Source organism: Rhincodon typus, chromosome 12 (assembly GCF_021869965.1).
Source record: "Rhincodon typus isolate 14 chromosome 12, sRhiTyp1.1, whole genome shotgun sequence".
NCBI lineage: Eukaryota > Metazoa > Chordata > Chondrichthyes > Orectolobiformes > Rhincodontidae > Rhincodon > Rhincodon typus.
The window spans coordinates 44395055-44417181 of NC_063343.1; the positions used below are offsets into that span (position 1 = coordinate 44395055).

The 22127-nt window shown below is 38.3% G+C and overlaps 1 protein-coding gene across 1 annotated transcript; it reads right to left on the reverse strand.

The window, feature by feature from the left end:
• Positions 1-356: 356 nt before the first annotated feature.
• On the reverse strand, positions 357-21448 carry LOC109926893 (protein transport protein Sec24A-like). The gene is made up of 12 exons (XM_048603513.1): positions 21365-21448; positions 19674-19880; positions 18604-18727; positions 17693-17851; positions 17325-17498; positions 13297-13407; positions 12273-12457; positions 9551-9688; positions 9357-9461; positions 5471-5563; positions 4727-4830; positions 357-1707 (listed from the first exon to the last, which is right to left on the reverse strand). The coding sequence occupies exons 2-12, from the start codon at positions 19845-19847 to the stop codon at positions 1593-1595; spliced, it is 1482 nt and encodes a 493-aa protein (XP_048459470.1). The 5' UTR covers positions 19848-19880; positions 21365-21448; the 3' UTR covers positions 357-1592.
• Between the last annotated feature and the right edge of the window lie 679 nt (positions 21449-22127).

Here is a 22127-nt window from a genome sequence, read left to right on the forward strand (position 1 = left end):
TATGTGAAATGCAGTTGAACCTTTTGTCTTGAACCATTTCAAATGCAGAAACAGCTGGACTCCAAACAGTGTTTTCTTATTCAATTTCTGTCATCTTCTGTACTACCAAATTCAGTCATACATTAAGACACTCAGTTTATAGGAAGTTTCCAATTGCAAATTATTCCCACAAAAAAAAAACAATTGAGGTACAGTGACCATCACAAACAGTCATCTTTTCAATCATTTCAACACAGTAGCTACAATACTGCTGAGTGCAATGTTATATATTATAATCACATGCTAGAAATGCCTCAGTCCCGTACCCCAAAAAAACTAAGGAATTGCACAGCACATTAATATTCAAGGCCTCAGTATTAGAAACTTTTAAGAGGATTAGGATTTAATTTGTTACAATTTTATACACTACTTTACAAAATGCAATTTACTATTTACAGATTACATTTCATAGTGTATGGACTTTCAAATGAATATTTGTGGTCCCAGATACTGTTACAGCAGGTTTTGCAGCATCAACTTGTTCACTAATTTAAACAATTCTGTATTAAAAAGCATGTCTGTAAAATACATATGTCCCAATGATTTCAAAAGTTTTTGTTTTCTTCAAGTAGAAATATCAGACATGGCAGGCAATGTTACAGACTCTGCCTATTAGCATATTAGAATCATTCAAACTTAAATATCAAGACAAATTTAAAAAAGGTGATGCACATGATACTCCAAGCACAAAGGTGTGGTAATATTAGCAATACAGCAACAATATAAATCACATTTTACCATATGTTGTGAATTACATAAATAAGTCACTTTTGCATAAATCTGTATTTTCCTAGTAAAAAAGGAAAAACTAGAAAAATATAGCAAATTTAAGATAATGTTACATTGAACATGGTCATATTTAGCTGATTCAAGACCAGGTACAATGATACAGGAGAAGCAATTACAGGTGACAAGACCAGAATCTAAAAACGGCTCTATCAGCATATAAGATTACAAACAATGACTTCAAGTCTGTCCTATCTTTCTAAATTGCCAGGTGTAAAGACCACATGTACCGAAATAGTGATAAAACGTCACTGTTACATTGTGTATCCTTTACAAGCATTTCTTGTAGTGCTCTCTTCTTTGGAGGGCAGGAGAAAGGAGGAGGACAAGTTGAACCATTGCTTGATTTGAAATCAAAAGTTTACATCAAACTCGACAGTGATGATTTCTTCTAGTTTCCACAGCTTTTACTACAGAATATTTGAACCATGCTTACACCAGTGTGTGACATTTAAAACAGCCCAAACTCCCAAAAGGTAGAAATCCAAAATCTTATGAACAGAACTGGTACACCTAGGTTTTCACAACTGTATGCAGCTAGATTTAACATAAAATGGCTTCATTCTATTTATAATTTCTTTTCATCCAACCCATTAAAAGTTTCCATACTGTGTGGAAATTGTAGATTGGCTCAATGCAAGCTAGAATATGCTTGATTTACAAGGATACCAATATTTAATTTTCTTATTAAGCATATATAAATACTGGTACCCTTGTACCAATATGAGCTGTCTCCACCCAGCAGAAGCTTGCACTTCTTTTGTGGATCATTTGTTCACTTGCTGTTGTATGTGAAGTAGGAATTCATAATAAGACAATGCTGACTCTGTCCGATCTTCAACCATGTTCTGTAGGAAGCCGGCCTTAAGAGGACTTTCATCCCTGTGCCAAGGAAATAAGTGAAATGTCTCAGTTACAAATACTAATTTGAATTATTTGCACGTGTAACACATTTAAAAGAGAATTTAGAAAGTGCTAGGATACATAAGCAAGTGTATTTTAATGTTTCAAACATCAGCTTAAAAAATATAGCCATCTTAACATTTAGATAGGAAAAGAAAATTAAAATAAAAAGGGTCTCTCTGATCACCTATCATTTCAGTAGCTACAAAACATGTTATTTCTTGTTCAGGGCTAGAAGCCATTGGCAAAATCAAAATGAGCTATTGCATTTTAGGACGACAAAATATCTGTAAAATTAAAGCTTGAACTCTAAATTGGCGTAAGACGCAATTTTGCAACATTTGATTGTTTCAGAACTTTTCTGCTGTAATAAGAGAATTGCAAATATCCTTAATCATCTAAAACTTAGTGTATGCACTTTAGACTTCAAAGATGCATTCAGAGAACATAACGTTGCTTCCTTTAGAAATTCAAACCTCGCGAATCTTGTAAAAGACATGACACCTCTTTGCCTCACTCAAGCTATTCAAAAGCTTTATCCAGTTGCCACTTTCTCTGAATAGGACAGCACTTGTTATATTCAAGGTTCAGTGCAAGATATGCTAAAACAGAAACAGGAACTTCATTCTAAACATGATCAATTTCTCACAATGGAGTTGTTCATATAAAACATACAGAAAGCGTAGAAAGCATTTCATTCTCAAGAGAACACATCACCAACGTTTAATATTTTCCATTCCTGGAAAGTCCCTTCTATTCAACACATCAGGTGTCAATTTCTTTTGCAGAAAGGAGGTAACTTCTGCATTTAATACAAAAGATTGTCTGCACAGATTTTACATAAATTTGAATTTCATTGACATAATTTTAATAGGAATTCTGTTTCTTGCTCCCCATCCTGGAAAAAAACGTTTAAATAATTTCCCATTCCTAGTTGCTCTTGATGAGACCACAATGGTCTCACCTTAAATTGCTGCAGTTCCTATGTTAAGATACTCCCACATTTCCGTTGGGAAGGCAGGAGGAAGACTATACAAAGAATTAAAAATAATGAATGATCAAGTAAGGATGCATGCAACTTTGGAGGCTCCCATGCACCCACTGTCCTTGTTGTTCAAGGTGACCGAGGTCATAGGTCGAGGAGGGTAGTGGGCTGAAGAACCTGCAACAACACATCCTGCAAATGGTTTACAATGTAGCCACTGTTGATAGACAGAGGGAGATGGTTAGACTTGGCTGGTGCCAATTAAACAAACTGCTTTGTCTCGGATGGCGTCCAGTCTTAGTTGCTACTGCTGGAGACAACTGCTTTCAATCATGCAGAGTAATTCCTCATCCTTTTCACTTGTGTCTTGTAGATGGTGAAACTTTAGAGGATGACTAATGAGTTGAATACCCAGCCCTGTGAATATCCATTTCCTAAAATATTGTCAACACTCCATGAAGCCAGTGTGATTTTGTCCCACCCATTGCACAAAGGCTGCATGACAAAACTCACCAACAACGCCTGTGTTGGCAGTTAGTACTCTCGCCAAGTTTCCTTCATCTTTCTGTGGTTTTCAAAACTAATTAACCAACTGTCACCATCTTCCACTGCATCAACGTTACACGTACCAATATGAACATAGCCATAGCATATGCTGCAGTAGTTTCCTTTCCTGCATCTAGGGTCACCAAGGGTAATTTAAGTTCCACCCTTGGCCTTCTCCTGTTCCTCAGTCTCATTAGCCGTATGCAAAGTATGATCTGTTCTGTGCCATCATCTCAACACTGCCAAGTAATACTTGCAACATCAGTCTGCAGGCAGGGCTGAGGGAGACTGTAAGGAAAGCAACATACTTTGGGGTATAAACATAAAAGTAACTTGGCCAGGTCAATTATTCCCAAATAAACCTGTCCAGCATGTATTAGAAAAAAAAAATTACTCCTGAGCAGTGGAGGTCACTGACAAGTCCAGCACTTTATCGCTCATCCTAAATTGCCTCTGAGAAGGTAGTACTAAGTTACTAACTTGAACTACTGCAGGCTGTGGCAGTCACATCTACAGCATTGTTACAGGGAAACTTCCACAATATTGGCTCAACAATAAAAGCACAGTGATTTCTAAGCCTGAACGGTGCCTCACTCGGAGGGAAACCTTCCCACATTCTCACACATCTGCTGCCTTTGTTATTTTGTGCATTAGGAGGTAATCAGTTTGGTAGGTCATATCAAGGCATGGGTGCAACAGTTAGTATACATGCAGCCAGAGTGCCAATGATGGAGGAGTTACAGATGTCAATCAAGTCAGCTGCTTTAACTTGGGCAATGGCGAAGTTTGAATATTTTACATTTGAAGCTAGTGTTTTTTTAAAAGAAAAAAACAAAATAAAACCCAAAAAACTGCAAATACTGTAAATCAGAAACAAAAATAGAAATTGCTGGAAGAGCTCAGCAGGTCTGGCAGCATTTACGGAGAGAAATCAGACTTAACATTTCGGGTCAGGTATCTCTTCCCATGAAAAACTGATCAACAAAAAGCTGGAAAGATATCAGAATTGAGAGGTTACACTTGAGAGGAAAGATAAAATACATTAAAAAAAACTGAACGGATTTTGTTCTGAAAAAGATGGAAGTGTGGCCTTACAGTGATCTTTAAAAACATGGAAGAGTTTGATAAGGTAGCTGCATGGAAGGCATTTCCATTGGATGAGCATAAAACCAGGAGGCCATAAGTTTACGAGTCATTAATAAACCCAGTAGGAAATTCAGTAGAAAATTCATAATTTAGATTGTGGTTTACATGTGACATTCACAAAAACTTAGCACTTCAGGTTATTAGCAAAATGCATGTAAAGGGAAGCTAGATAAATACAAGAGAGAGAAAGAAAAAAAGAATAAAGATATGATGCATTTAGAAGGGTTGGAGCAATAGTGTGTGGACCAGCATCAACATATCCACCGAATGTTTTTGGTCTGTAAAGACTTGACAACTCGTGTAATAAAATGCATAACTTACTTAATTACATAGAGTACAGGAAAAAATGGTCTTTGCTCTCGTAACCAGGAGACGAAAGTTCTAGTTCGCTTAGATTCAGCAGTGTCCAGCTCTGGAAGCTGTATCTGTTCAATAGAAAACAAAATGGAGATAAATTTTAAAAAACCATACCAAAAATAACACTAGTGACATATTAAAGCTGGAAAGAACTAATGAAAATGAAACCCATTGTGGCAGATGGTGAAATTTGAATTCAATAAAAATCTGGAATTAAAAGCTAGCCTGATGACCATTGCTGATTCCCATAAATATCTTTCTTGTTCATTAATATGTTTGAGGGAAAGACAACTGTACCCTTACCTAGTCTGGTCTACATGCAACTCTAGCCCCACAAAAATGTGGTTCACTCTCAACAGTCCTCTGAAATAACGTAAACAAGCTAATCAGCTCAAGGGCAATTACAGGTGGGTAAAGGCCAAGTTGCCACAGTCCAAGAGGACTATGGAACATTGGATGGGCAATAAATGCTGACACTGCCTGTGGTACTAAACCCCACGCATGTACAAAAAGTAATTGGAAAGATATGTTGACGTTCTGACAATAGTTCAAAGCTAGGGAATGAAGAGCTGCACATAAACTGACAGCATCTGTTTCATAATGCAAGATACTTGCAGCTTGCAATTATACCAGATCTTCAACTTAAGCACCATAGAGACACAAGGAAAATACATTTTACCTTTAAAATTTAGTATGTACCAGACCTACCATGTTTTGTGGTATGGAAAGGTAACTGGAAGCACCAAGAACTTCGCTCACAAAGTTTGGACAACATTTCTTTCCAACCCAAAGATAGAGAGCCTGAAAGACACAAGTTGACTGAAAATTAACTTAGCTATAAATGTGGCAGTGTGAACAATCTCATCGTTCTTGATCCAAACCCAAGTATCAGCCTAACACAGGCTAAAACTAATTACATCAGATAAACAGTTCTTGCTGAAACCTGTTTGGACCAATTTTAGATGAAGACTTTCAAGTGACATGAGCATTAATAAACAGCTTGCTCAGAGGCCAAATGGAAAATGGGAGAATGGAAAAATTCCCACCTAAGCAACAGAGTGCATGAGATTCCATTCAAGATGTGTTGCTTGTTAAAATGCTTAATCTTCCACAGGTTACTTAATCAGAGAACCCTTCATACTGACCAGGTGAAAACTGTTTTCCATTAGTACATTCCTCACCTTAATCAGCGCAAAAAACACTTTATAAAAAGCGATGCACACTGAACCTTCTATGGTGCTCTGTACTGTAAAACTGTGCAAACTGAAACTTAATAAAATGCTTAAAATCAGATTTACCATAAGCATATTACACTTTTGCTAAAACAGTATTTACTGTTATCCAAATGTAACAACTTCCCTGAGCAAAATTATTCAAAACAAACTTGCAATTTGGTGAGAACTAGATTTCAATATGGGACTGAATTTGCAGTAGCAGTCTTCAGTGTGCTCAGGATCAACAAGTAACCCTTCAATCCAACACTGACTAAAGACGATGTTGAGAATTCTTTTAAAATCACATGCATATAAAAATGGCTCAATTCTGACTTAAACTCGAGATGGAATCGAGATGGCTTGTTGAAGATGGTCATTGCCTGGCACTTGTGGCAGAAATGTGACTTGTCCACTTGTCAGCCCAAGCCAGGACATTGTCCAGCTCTTGCAGCATTTGAACATGGGCTGCTGATGGGTCACAAATGGTGTTCAATATTGTGCAATCATCACCAACATTCTGACTTCGACATTACGACCGTGGGAAAGTTATTGCTGAAGCATCTGAAGAGGTCAGGCCTAGGACACTATCCTAAGGAACTCCTGCAGAGGTGTCCTGGAGCCGAGATGACAGATTTCCAACAAGCACAATCATCTTTCTTCGTGTTGGATGTGACGCAAAGCGAATAAGAGACTCCCTTAACCCCTTGATTCCCATAGACTGCAGTTTTGCGAAGCCTCCATACAATCACTCTCATTTCACCGCTGAGATTTCAACTTTTTTTGTCCATGTTTTGATCAAGGCTGTAATGACCCTGGCCAAACCCAAGTAGAATATCAGTAAGCAGGTTATTGCTAAGCAGCTGCTGCTTGGTAGCATTATCGATAACCTCTTTCATCACTTGACTGCTGATCGATAATAGGCTGATGGGGCAGTTATTGGCCAGGTTGGATTTTCCCTGCTGCATGTATACAAGACATAACTGGGTAATTTTCCACATTGTCAGGTAGATATCAATGCCGTAGCTGTACTGGAACAGCTTGGCTAAGGGCATGGCAAGATTTGAGGAACAAGTCTTCAGTACTATTGCTGGAATATGGTCAGGACCCATAACCTTTGCAGTATATAATGCCTTCTGGACATAATTATGGCAAAGTTGTTGCACGACTAATCGGAGACACAGCTCCCTAATTTTGGCATGGTTGGCAAACCTGAGTAAACCCTTCATTATTCCGTCTGGTGCCCAATTTAATGCAGATTGGACTACATGCTTCATTCTCTTTGAAGCATTCACAGCAGGATTCAAACCTAGGTCCAGCTTTTCACCATGTACCTCAGTGACTTGCATGTACAGAGACCCATTTGCAAATGGGGTGATGTTATAATAAGTGGCCAGGTTATGTTGAAAAGGAGCAAGAAATTGCAAAGGAACTCAAATCAGTAGGAATAACAAAGTTAGATAGATTTCAATGTTGGAAAGAAGTTTTCTACTTTTGATTTGAGACCAAGTGACAACTGACTAGGAGTTGTGGGGGAGCAAAAGCTTTTGAGGCACCCAAATAATTAAATGTCGCAGAAGTATAGATTAATCAAAAGGTCCAGTACTGTAGTGTTGATTATCACAAGAGTACCAGAGTACACTTTAGATAGGACCTCTTAGCTCCTGATAGAGTAGGCTATTCATTTTGAGCACAGCATCACCGGAAGTATTGGCAAAGTACAAATTCACCCAAATTTCATCAGGATTATAAAGGGTTAAAATATTAGATCAGGTTGCACAAAATTGGTTTGTAAGCCGTAGATTGATGATGATTGGCATCATTCAATTGATGATAAAATGTTTAAATAATATAGATACAGACAAACGATTTTATCTGCTGGATAAGCCAGAACAAGACAGCTTAAATTTGTGGTTAGAAATAGGCTATTGAGAGGTGAATTCAGGCAGCATATTTTCACACATCTGGAAATCCAGAACTTTGCTCAAAAAGCTACAAACGATGGTCTATTTGAAATGTCAATGCTTCTAATCAAAAGAATTTTGCTTGGTGAGACTGAACGGAATTGAGTACAGATTTCCTTGATTGGCTAAACAAGTTGGGGAAGCTAAATGGCTTACAACTCTTTCAAACAGGCCAAGTCACTTGGATTACATGAATGCTCAGGCAATATTTAGGATTCATATTCAACAGAATAAAAAGGAGGAGAAAAATCCTTTAACTTTGATCCCTTCAATGCTTTTAGTCATATTTGGTTAATCTTTCATCAACACTCTTGTTTAGCTGAATGGCACAAATCAAAGAAACTGCTCTCCAGCCCAAGCAGGCAAGCAAAAGTTGTCCAGCACGTCACTAAAATTAATTATTGCCACTACTAACTGCAAAACCCTCATACCCAAATCAGTTGCACGCCAAACACTATGGTCATAAAACAACAATAATCTATGGCCGACTTAACACATGATTATCAAAACTATGTACTGGGTCAGCTATATCCAGGAAGTCAGGAAGAAAGCAATTATCAAGATACCCTATTAATAACTTGCGACTTAGTGCCTGGCCTCTAACTAAGTTAGCAGGTGCTTTTCATTTGTCATCATTGTTGAAAGGCTGAAAGCATAGCAGCCAATTTGTGCATGACACGGTCCCACAAAGCAATCAAACAACTAATTGGAATATCTGGCTTAGGCATGGGTTGAAGGATAAATTATATTAGTTTGGCCAAGATCACAGGACATGTTCCTGTCCAATTCAGATAGCATCAGGAGCTCTCATCTATTACAGGAAGCTGTCGGAGCTGGGGTTAAAATCTCAGCTAAATGACAGCTGACAACGTGGCTCTCCCTCAGTCTTGGAGTCTCTGGAACGGACTCAAGGTTGTTAGAATGACAGTGCAATCACTTCACTAAGGATGAAGCCTATATTGCTACCAACTGGCATTCACTCAGTTTTGGAACTTCAGAGAGCAGTCTCAGGAGGATCCCAGAAAAGTGTCATAAACTGAAGGAGGAACAAGTAGAAATATGATCATGTGTTTCCGCTGGGTGCTCTGGTTTCCTCCCAAAGATATGCTGGTCAGATAGATTAGCCATGCTAAATTTCCCATAGTGTCCAGGGATGTGCAGGCTAGGTGGATTAGCCATGGGAAATGCAGGGTGACAGGGTAAGGGAACGGGGTCTGAGTGGGATGCTCTTCAGAGGGTGGGTGTGGACTCAATGGGCTGAACGGCCTGCTTCCACACTGTAGGGATGCTATGATTCTATTTCAGTTCTGCATTACTTTTGGCAAATCATAAGTAACAGCAAATTCTTAAAACCAACCATGTTTGTTCAATAGAAGACTGGTGAAAGTAGACCAAAATAACAATATAAATATCACTTACAGTGCCAGCATCCATTAAGAAGGCACCATCCCTGCTTAGTTTCTCCACAGACAGCTGGAGAATTGGTGGCTGAGGTATGGTTTTATCATTAATGTTAATGGATCCCTGCAACAAAAACACAATGCATTAAACTGCAGCACAAAGTTGCTCAATATTTTAAGAATTTAACAAATGGGTTAGTACAAAGGCATTACCTCATCTGACAGATTGTCAATCCTGTACAGATTTGGATGAATCATAAGCATGAGGTAAGACACAGGCTGGTATTTAACTTCACACATGGAAAACACTCGGTCATCTAGTCTTGTACTAGTTCCAGTTCTGAAAGCTTTCTGTAATAAAGACAGATAGTTGTTAACTATTCTAAGCATAGGTAAACAACACTTCAACTTGCCATTGTGTAAAATTATAACTTGGTATCATATTAAATCATGTTCTAATCACTGCTAAGAAACATGAAACTTAGATACTTGTGCTATAAAATTTGGTCAAAGTTGGCACCCTGATGCAAAGTGATTTGCAACACAAGCAGGAAGAACAGTTGCATAATTAATGTTTGACACTGCAGTTAAAAGAATAGCTTAGAACAATGCTCCAAGTTGACTGTAATTTAGCATTTTCTCAAATATATATGCATGTTCAGCTTTGGAAAGTTCATTCTTTAACATATCTTACGCATTTTTGCAAAGAAGTTTTTCTTCAGAGGATAATCATCGATATCACTTAGTTATGCACAGTGACATTCGTTGATGCATGAATAGGATCTAATCAGATTAATCAATTGTATTTCATTTCGGCGGACAAATCTTGTAGTAGTTTAAGGGGGCTAACTTTATACTCCGGTGTACTATTTCCAACATTCATAATATAGATATTCAACATTTATGAAGATACAGCTGCAAGATGAATGCATAAAAATCAACAAGGAGAAAGGTCTTTATTCTGAATTGACATTTTCATGTACTGTCAAAGTATTTTTGAAAATTTGTTCATATCCTGGTGAAGGAAAAATGTTTCCTTCATTTCTTTTTGCAACATCTGACATTAGTAAATAGAATTCCCAAAGCTGTAAATTTGAGATATCTCACAAATTAAAAGGGCTGATTGAGCTCCTAAATATTTTTTAGGTATAGATCTCCTGATCGTAAGCATCAACTTGTTAGAAGTTCTCTTCAGCAGTGTAACAAAGTGGAGAATGTTCATAATTGTAGACGTGCTTCATGTCACGGATTGTTCTGTCGAACTACTGAAGCCTGCAAAGAGCTCCTACCTACTGAAATGCCAGATGATCATTTCTCGATGCAGCATGATAGCAAAAGGCTTCCCCCGAGCCTCAACGAGTGAGGTCTGTTTCCTAATGCAGCATGGCTGCTTCTCATTGTAAAGCAGAGCATCTAATCTTTATCACACTACTTTTTATAGGAACTTGCCTTACACAAATTAAATTGCCTACATTAGTAAAATGAAAATCTATTGTAACATGTCACCATGGCCCAAAAATTGAGATGACATAATAAACAATAGTGGATAGATGCTCCATGTAGCATAAGTGTGCCAAAGAGGTTTCAGACAGCCATGAAATCCCCATGCTACAATGCATTGATTTGCGCTAAATTGGACTTCCACTGTACATGTTACAAAGCACTTGGGAACATAAAGGCCTTTAAAGAATGCCATATAAATGCAAGCCCTTTTCACTAAATAATGAAGTCTCAGCTGCAGAGTTTAAATTATTTCCAGCTGAGTATCAGGAATACTGAAACCCACTTATGCATTTCTGCCATGATTCCTCATCCTTTGTTACTGACCATATTGAATCTCCCATTAATCAACCTAAGACAGAGCTTTAACACTTGCATTCTATCCTTCACTAAGATTATTTACTTTCACGCTTTAAAATCACTCAAAACTGCAATCACGTAAGCCCTGCTAAAAAGCCTTGGTTGTTTCGAGTTTCAATTTCTCTGCTATTTACCTTGAAAGTCTCCTACTCCCTACCTTCCATGCAGAAATATATAAAAGTTGCCCTAAGTTCTCATGCCAAGAGCTCCTCACTGCCTTCACCAACCTGTGTTGGCCCCAGTGCACAGAACACAATCCTGATTCACACCTTCAAATTCCTCCAAAGTCTCAACCAACCTAGTTCTGGCAACATCCCCAACCCAGATTACCATCGCTCCCATCCATTCTGTCTTCAGCCACCGGAATTTCAGCACCATCTCTTGCTTTAAATCCAAGATTTACAACCTTCAGTTTACTCTGAATTTGTTACAGAATTGAAACAGCATCTTTAACACACATTTTTACACTTTTACTTATGAAAATGCACACTACAAACATGTTCCTCTGAACCCTGACCATTGCAGTTTGTTTGTTCCTAGTATAGGAGTACAAATGAAACCCTTGTTGATACTAATCATGTGCTTACAATTAAACATTCAACTAATTGCACAACTGACAATTCTCTAAAACTAATTGCTCTTCAGCCTCACTACTTTTCAAAAGTATTCTGAAAACCCATTTTCAAGTTTTCAATCATTCCCATAATGCTTCCACCATCAACGCAATGTACATTTTCAGTCTATTTATTGTTTTATTTTTTCTCACATTCAAGAGTCATGGGATTCTTTTCAATTTAAGATTTATGTTAGTGCAGATTATGATTGAGAGAGGCAACAGATTTGAATCAATATGGGCAGCACTTGTCTTCTAGGTAGGAAGATGATGTTGGGGTGAAAGGGAAAACAAAAAAAAAAGTATAATGGTAAATATTGGGCTTTACCCAAATTGATGGAGCACTTCAGTTAGCCCTATTTGAAGTCCATGACAATGAATACTCTGCAAAGGGTTCAAAGAAAAAATTTAGGTACCTTGTTCCAGGAAAGAGGTATTGGAAGAAATAGAGGTATTCCATACCTGTTTCAGTAGGGCTAGCACATAGAGGGGAAACAACCGCAATGAAGAGGGAGCCATTACACCTGGCTGTTGCTGCTGTTGTTGGCTTAAAACTGAAGTACGATAAGTAGAAAGCGAATCAATCACAGCATTAACCAGAGCGTCTCTTGCATCACTCAAACTTGATGAAATTGATCGATCAACAGCTAAATGAAGAAGGAGGCAAGACAGTGTTGCAATAAAAGCAGACATCTTTCATCATTTTTTACAAACAGTAGAAACAATACTCTAGCTCATTAGCAAACTGTAAATGGTCAATGCAGTTTAAAAAAAAATACAAATTTCTCCCGGCAATTTCACATACAGACCTTTCAACTATTAGCTTAATTAGCACGACTGGATAACAAGCCAGTGCGCTGTCAGAATTGGTCTGATTTTTGTAAGTTTATTACTTATTTAAACAGATATTTAAAAAGAGTCTCAATAAAATGAAGCTTACAAAAAACCTGATAAGTGTTAACGTTAGGATCTATGAAAAGATCTTGAACTTCTGCTAGAGGGGGAAAAAAACTGTACTAATTTCACATGACAGCAAGCATAAAGCATTACCTGTTTAATGGAAACAGCCTTAAAATATAACTTACAGTAGTCTCCATGCACAGACTCACTAATATCCACATGCTGTCAAAAAACACTAGAACAAGCCAATCGACCTATGGTACTTAAAATCATACAGTATAGAAGTGGATCTTCGGCCCATTGAGAATTGACTGCCAAAGCTACACTTTAAACATTATGACGTTACTTGTCAGGGAGGTAAGTAATCTGTACAGTTGAACTATGGTACTGAAAAACCAGTGTAACATTTTAAAAACTTGAATATTGTGAATGTGGAAACTCACTCTATTTTAACTCCCAAAATTTTAACATCCTCTAAAATGATGCTATTGCAAATAGTCTATTGCAATTTACCCAAATTAGAACATTTGACACCATCTTTATTTGCATGCATAGTAAAAAAACTGGTCAGAATTGAAACACATACCCATGCTGGCCAGCAGACACGTTACAGCCTGAACATCAGCTCCTGCATAGATGTCTGACAGGGAGTTCACAACAGGTAGACACATGGTATGAACACGAATGCGACGTTCACCTGCAAAACACAGTTAAGTTGTTTTTAAAACAAAAACCAGTTTGACTTACTTCCATGCTGCGCTCGTTAGGCCAAAAAAAACGATTAGACTTCACTCTGTACCTCTTGCACCCACTTAGCTATGAGCATTCACATAAAGAATGACCATTCGATACAAGCAGTCTGGAGGGTGGGGCACAGAGGGAGGGGTACGACTGTGAGAAAAATGTGAAGTCCAAGATATTAAAAGTAGACTTTAAAATAATGCTTAAAGCCTGCAAGGTCCAAACAAGGCCGCACCATGGAGCCTGATGGAGTTAAAAGGTATAAATTATGGGAAACGCAGGAAGCGGAACTGAAAACCAGTAAGAAAAAAGGAAGACAGTGTGTGTTTCAATCTCAGCTACAGTTTCTCAGGGCTGAATTGAGTAATAAAATTCCAGCAGATTTTGTTCATACAGCTTCTGTACACCAATTTGAATGTGTCACGCACTCTCGGCATTTCTTCATTATAGGAAGATTGTACTTATTAATTGCAGGCCCACTAATGGCTAATTAGGTCTGCGACCACTAGCATATTCGCCCACAGCAAGTGGAAGTGGAAGTGCAGTCACTGCTGGGGATAATTAGATCTATTTTTACCTCCTTTCTTGTTCATGCTGATTCTTGGCTCACCCTCAAAAAAGTTTGCACAATTCCAGAAGTAGCATCACCGGGCATCACAATCTACATTTTAGATCACAACCTGTACTTTCTACTGCTGTTTGGTAGACTTCTTCACTCAGAAAACAGGTGCATAGGGCACCTGCACTCCATTTACAAGCTAGCTCGCTGCATAAATGATCTTGGACAGGCAGTCCCCTTGTGACCCGCACAACACAGTAGGCTTTGCAAGAGGATGGAAGGGAAGCTTGTGACATGGGCAGTTTTCAAGGGCTTCTAAGTTTGCAATACAGTTCTGTCAGCAGATCTTGAGGATGCTATTGAATTAGCACTGATAGAAGCACTTCTGACGATTTCTAGCAGGCCATGAAAGACTTATGGAGCTTGTTGGGTATTATGCTTCAAGCTTCAAGTTGAGTTTCATTGACTCCAGAAGCTTTGCTACTCTTCATCTAGTTCAGGACAGTTTCCTCCAGAATAGGGCCATTATCTAGTTCTTCCTTAACAGGCTGTTGTTGGATTAAATTAACACACTGCGCATTTGATGCTGAAACAGGATCAAGTGCTCTGACCAGCAACCAAGAACTAACTCCTCTGAGCATGCAGTGTCTCATCAGTGGACTTCCTCGAGAAGGTTTTCAATATGTTGATTCAAAGACAGACTTTAGCATTTCATAGCAGTTTATGTCACCATTATCAATACACAGTTGAGTCTGTTCCACAAGTACAATCCACCAGTCATTCTGGATGTTCCTCAGTTGGAATGAAAAGTTCTGCGTGATGGGAGGCTGCCTTTTTCTCTTGGCTCGCCGCCCCAGGTAGGCCTGATAAGTTGACCATTTTAGTGCTGGATTTCCTTGCCATTTCCCTCAAACCAGTCCCTAAAACCAATTTTCTCTTTGGAAGTATCCACTATTGCTGTGTTCCCAGACTCTTCTGGAGTAAAATCTGCAGTAAGATCATGATGTTCCAGTCTGGTTAGTACATTTGCTTATATTTATCTCTGCAATGGTTGCTGACTCAAAAGATTTCTTTGATGGATTGCCTCTAGGTTTGTCCTTTCACTTAAACTTGGAATGGATCTTCAGCTTCGAGTGAACAGCAGGTAATATGCCAGTTAGCATTGGACATTGATTATAATATGCAAGATGTCCTGCAGGCAACGCTGATGCACCAACATGTAGTTGATCAGGTAACAATGTTTCGATATGTCCACGTCAGCCAGATCTGAGAAGAAAGGCATTGGTTCTTGAAACTGCTTTGCTGCAGAGTGTTCCAAGAGTAGACCACCCCTTTGCACTGCACTTTCCAAACCCATGGTTTCGACGCAGTCCCTTCCATGCCAGGTTTTCATGATTAACTCTGGCACTGAAATCACGAAGGATAAAAATTTTGTCCTGGAAGTGTTCAAGATGTAGAACTTGTCTTTTTCAACTGGGTTAACCTTCATAGTTGAAGCGTGGTGTTAAAAATTGCATGCTGCTGGTTTTGGGGGAGAAAGCCCTTGGACATGATGTGCTCAGAATGGCCAGAATTGGCAGTTTAGCAGTGGGTTTTCTTTACCATGAAGCCCACACCAAGAGGTGTTCTTCACTTTGAGGTTTAGTCGACAAATAGACAATGCAGCTAGTTTTTTTTTCTGGAGGGGGGGTCTAGGCCCGAAACGTCAGCCTTCCTGCTCCTCTGATGCTGATTGGCCTGCTGTGTTCATTCAGCTCTACACCTGGTTATCTCAGATTCTCCAGCATCTGCAGTTCCTACTATCTCTGAATGCAGCTAATAGTATGTTTTGTAAGGCTTCCTTTCTCAGCAAAGTGAAACTCACTCAGTTTTAGTTGATCAATGTTTAGTCTGGTTAATGCATGGGCTACAAGCGCTGATTGTTTTGGGGACAACCGTTGTTACCAGGGTCAAGCATTATTTTTGCATTCCAGCAGGCTAGTTGCAGAATTTCTTTTCTTTTCCCACCATTTCAAGTGTTTGGGAATTTGTGTTTTCTTCTGTTGTAGTTTGGCTACATTAAGAAATGCCTGTTCACCACGGCAAGCCAACTGGGTGGTAAGAAGATAAGGACTGGCTTAAGGCCCTTTCCAACCCTGAAGCAAACAGTGTCACCCCTCAAATAGGCTGCATAGGCACTCGGAGTGCTACTAGGTGATGATGTAATCACTTGCTTATCAAAATGATCAACATCCTGAGCCACTTTTTGTAAAGTTGGAACCGCATCTCCCAGTGTTGCTTTACACCTGCAGTTAAGTCTGACTGACTCAGGGATAGGAGACCGCAGTAGTCAATGAAAATAAGTTTGCGGTGAATGTATGCACTCAAACCAGATATACTAACTTTGAGCCACCACTAGACTTGCACTTACAGCCTCCACTGAAGATGGTTATGATTAACTGCCTGAAAATTGAAGCAGCCACACAGCAGCATCTCAACAGGAAAGGAGCAAAATGTTATAGGGATACAAATACAAAAAAATCACTAAAAAGAGTGATGGAGTTTAATGACAGCATGTAAAATTAAAACAAATAAGCATTGGGTTCATTTCCAGATGGATAGAATAGAAATTATAAGTTCAGTTAAACTTAAATCGAACCTTGGTTTTACTACATAATCTTGTAGTTATAAAGGCAGCTATGGGGGCACAAAAGAAAAGGCAAAGAAAATTAACAATTTTGATACCAAAACAGAGATTATATGTAATTGGAAAAACTGAACAAGCTAAGATTGTTCCTCTAGAAAAAAAAAAAGAGAAGAACAAGGGTGAGCAAGGAGTATTTAAAGTTTAAGGGGTTTGATATGGTAGCCACAGAGCGAGAGAAAAAAAAAGCTAGAAATACTCAAATTCATGCATTATCTGAGGAGAGAGAAAAAAGTTACCATTTCAGATTCATGATGTTTTACAGGAAACTTTGAATGGAATTCAGATGAAAGATCAAATGCCTAAAGCAGTCACTTGCTTTTCCCTCCACAAATGTACCAGCCGATTTTTGGGGGACGGGTTCCAAACAAAAACCAGAAGCCATAAATACAAAATAGTCACCGATAAATCCAACAGGTAATTCAAGAGAAACCTCTACCTGAAGAATGGTTAAAAATGTGGAACTCAATACCACAAAGAATAATCGAGGTGAAAGCATAGATACATTTAAGCTGCTAGATTAAACACAAACAAAATAACAGCTCTGTGCTGTAACTTGTATGACTTTCCAGACAGTAATACTGCTTAATTCAAACACAGACATTTATAGCCAGTATGCTTGTAACTGTACCTTTACTTGAAGTATATAATAGAGCAGCTTGAAATGAGACAAGCTGCACATCTACCAGATTCTCCTCTATTGACATCTGCACTGCAAACCCTGCATCAGGATTTATATTCGGCAAGGACAGCAAGTCTGTAGAACGCACAAAGAAGTTTCCATGGAAAGTATGGATAGCAAGACCTGATGAAAAAAAAATGTACATATTTCAATTTCATAATGGAAAATATGGCATCATACAGCAGTTGCTAAAATTTACAAACTGTCAGGCTACGTTCAATAGGGGTTTCTATATCGCTCCATAATTATCCCATTGCAGTTTTAACTGTAGATTGAAGATTGCTAGCAGCTAGACAATATTGACAAATGGGACCGACCTTTAGTGCACCGTATCCTCATCACTGCTTCAAAACCAATCTTTCTAGTCAAGTAACGCTTCAGGTCTTTCTCAAACTTCTCCACCAGGACAGGATTGTGTTTGTGATGATAAGATGGATAAGAGTAAATGCAACCAGCCGAGTACTTTGAAATACAAGCTGAAAAACATGAACAATTTCCATTTTTCAAATTTAGTTAGAAGGGCTCTTGAAAACAAGAATTAAGTACAAGAGGTGGGTGATTAAAAGCTTGACCAATAAGAAGGACATTAACAAGTGGAGACAGATAAATAAAATCTTTTGCAGAGAATTCTACAGTGAGGGCCTTAACAGATGCCGGCATGGTTGATATTGCTAGGCTAAAGTCAGTACGGGTGCACAAGAACCTAGAATTGGAGGAAAGCAGGACTTGAGGTTACAGAGCTGTGAAGAAGGAAAAAAGCCATGGACCGATTTGAATAAGATGAGAACTTTACAACTGAGACACTGCTTGATGTCAAAACTGTTCAGCAAACACTGCAGTGATCTGTGAACTCAGGGATAGAACAGTCATGAGATTTGGACAAGCTTAAGGTTAGGAGTGTAAAATGAATAGTTGGCCATGACAGCTTGTTAAATCTGGAGATAACAATCACAGATGAGGGTATCAGCAGCAGAGAAGCGGAAGCAGGGGTGGCAATGCATACTGTTCTTTAGTCAGACTTTGTTGTTATTTGTGACAGTGAAGATGGATTAAGAACCTCAACTCAAGGTCAAACAGGCCACTGCAGTTATAGACTGGCAGGAGTGGTGGAATGCATTTTGAGAAATAAACAGAAGTTTTACAAAACTTCCTTGTTAATACCATTACCGTACAACTTAGTATAGTGGTTAATTCCCACACTGTAAACTCTAGTCTTAGTCTTACTTACTTAGCGATGCTAAATCAGAGTATTGACCATTCAGCATGAAGAGGTCCACTGCTATCTGCTGTCCTGAACAGTCCAGGGCAAGCTTCTTATAGAAATCAATCGCTGGAGAAAGGTGCTGAACATCCTAATTTGTTTTTTTCAAAAAAAAAAGTACGTTAAAATGGAACGCATTTAATGCTTGTGTTACCAAATTAATTTAATAAGAGCTACCAGCTTCAGAAATAATCTAAACAGCCACTCTGCAAAATAAGTCATCGATACTTTTCACCTGTAGTCTTCCAAAAATTTAAGTTACTTCATATCATATTCAAGACAACCATAGCTCAACTTATATTGGAAGAAATATAATGTAGTTAACATGAGGATTCCAAAGCTTTCATTCAGGTTCACAGAGTATAAGGGAAACAATAGACAAATTTGCATTTCTAAATTCATGTAGAAATAGCTCATACATTTACCATCAAAAATATGCTCATGTACAAGGCTATGTAGAAACTTCTCATGAAGACGGATTTCCTATTTGGGCTATAGACTTAAATTTAGTTAGGGAGAGGGATCATCATTATGTATTAATAAAATTAAACTACTTGAAACCATTTGTTTTGAACAATGATACTTGAGGTTTTGTCGGAGAAGTTAAGACCTATGCTACTTCAAGCAAACGCAGGAGACAATTTCCATACATCCTATTAATAATACAGTGGTACTTTAACATTTGAAAGTTACAGACTAGGAAAGCAAAATGTTACAAGGATATTTTTCCTCTTTAAACTAAAGTACTTAAATGATACTTCAATTGCTCTCAACTAGCCAATTTAGCCAACAAGCTAATATCAAAGAGAATTAAACACGTTAACAAAGCAAAATAACATATCACAAGTACATATCACACATATCCTGAAAGACAAACCAGTAAGATCTGATCAATTAAGAAACCTGAAAGTTGGTCACAATTTGAAATGTCTTAAAAACTGAATAACGGAAAGTAACTTGCCATAGAAAACAAAACTAATTTTCTTTGGAAAAAATACACTTACAGTATTGCTCAAATATTCAAAAGTAGATCCTACCTTTAAGCTGGATCTCTGGTTGGGATCCTCCCTTGACTTTAAAGCACCTACGCCTAATGAAGGTAATTGTGTTTGGAAGACAGAGGCACGACCACCAGTAGGAGACATCAACTTGAACGCAGCTTGTAATGCAGGACCAAGGGCACTCTGAGTCTCCAACGTATTGCTAAACATTTGTGGTAAAGTCCTCAGCAAATCTTGAATTAACTGAAATCATAGAAAAACAAACCATTGCTTTAGATCAAGATTACATGCTAAACATGAACTGGATTGATGGGTCTTTAATTTCCTGTAATAAAACAATTGCTTCTTTTCAAATAAGAACGTATTAATATGTGGAAACCAATTCATAGTCTGAATCTGACATGTATCACATATTCAAAAACTCGAAGCAAGAAGTTTGTCACAAATTACTACACATTTTCAACAAGAGGAAGTTGTAAAGTTTTATACTTGTCATGAGTTTCAGCAGCATTTTTATTTTGATTAGTTGGGTGCCAAAGTAATTAATGTAATCCAAGTTAGTCAACCAAGTAATTCACAATGTTAGTGTTCCTGTTTGCTCAGTGCAAACTACACACCTTCTTGCTATTAGGACATACTTCATTGATCCAAGGCCAGAGCGTTCTGTTTAAGTTGGCAAGAGCTCTAAAGCAGAGGACTTCAGCCAACCAAAAACACAGCTTGGTCAGCACAGTGCATTCCTGTTGCTTGACCATTAGGGTGCTGGTTTACAAGACTGGTTTATTACCTAGAGCTGAATGACAGATTCGAAACCCAAATGAAAAACTGGTTGGTAAATCAACAACAAAAACAGAAATTGCTGGAAAAGCTCAGGTCTAGCAATATCTGTGGACAGAAATCAGTGTTAACGTTTCGGGTCAAGGAAGAGTCCCTTGACCCAAAACGTTAACTCCGATTTCGCTCTCTAGTCGCTATTAGACCTGCTGAGCTTTTCCAGCAATTTCTGTTGGTTCCTGATTTACAGTATCTGCAATTCTTTTGGTTTTTATATGGTTAAAAAAAGTGGTCTAGAGATTTGCGTCATTCACGTATTAGACTATTAAGTCTGCTAATTTGCTTCATTTCAACATCCTGCCACCAAATGAAGCCATCTTAAGGCCCCTTCAACTGCAAAAGGATTCCTGCTTACCAATGAATCCCTCCTATCCAATAAGAATGATTCTCAGTCACCAGGTTAAACATGGACATGAGCTCTCACTAGTCAAACAAAAATGCAAGAGAATGACTCCCCATAAAATTTATGGAGATTGTCACTAGACAACATACAACAAACAGCTATCAAACCACCTAATTTTTGAATCAACTGCTACCTAGAACTTTAGAAACCCCAGTTCCAAGGTCTTCAGCAGTCTCCAAATAACGTACATAGCATCTGATATGCTAAGTCTTGGATTTTCACAAAATCACTTTTGACTGTGGTATTAAGACCTAAACAGGAGTTTAGCTTCTGAGCATTTCCTGCATTGATAACCGTACTTATTCAATCTTGGTCATTAGATCCTTTGGAGTGAGATTTTGGATATGCTGATTAAAGAAATGATCAATAATTCTTGATTTAAAAAAGCTGTCACTTTCATACAAGTGCTTGCCAAGTGTTCCAGTTACAGCTTTCAAGATCCCAAATTCATATTCATAAAAATATAAATACTTCACATTTAAATACTTACCTCTTTGCTTTCATTCAAGTTAACCAACAAGTTGTCTGGCGTTGGTACGAAGATATCTGCAAAAGACGAACGTTATTTCAGCTCGAGCTGGGATCTTCAGTTTGAAGCAATTTTCCTACTGCACATGCGAATATGTCCTCATACCTATAGTAATACTTAGAACAGATTACCTGAGCATTCTCACAATGTGAGAATCCATGTCCAAATTGACTTCACACTTTCTAAAATACAGTAAGGATGGTCAAAAGCTTGGTCAAAGTAGTACGTTTTAAGGAGCGTACGAAAATAAGACAGCAGGCTGGAGAGTCAGACGTATTTCCAAAACAAATACCAGGGCTCAGGACGCAAACAGCAAAATGAGGGGTTTGATTTTTGTTTATTCTTGGGGACTGGTGAGACGAGAGACAGGAGGCTGAAGGCAGGGAACTAGAATGTTCAGGGAAGTGTGGCATTGAAAGGTCGAGAGTTGCATGATAAAGGAAGGGCAAGGCTTTGTTAGGAGTTAACAAAAGAATTTTAAATTCAGATGTTGAAATCATTGAAAGTACAGATGAGCAAAGGTGCAGCTGTGGATGGGATTTGTTGCAGGATAAAAAACAGGCTGCAGAATGTGGGATGAGCTAAAGTTTAAAAGATGCTGGAAGGCTATCCTGTATTGGAACAACAGTGTCTGAAGATGACAAACGACGAGTGAGGATTACAGAGACAAAACTAAAACACAGTATTCTGGTAGAGCCTTGAAAACAATAAAATATTACAAGAT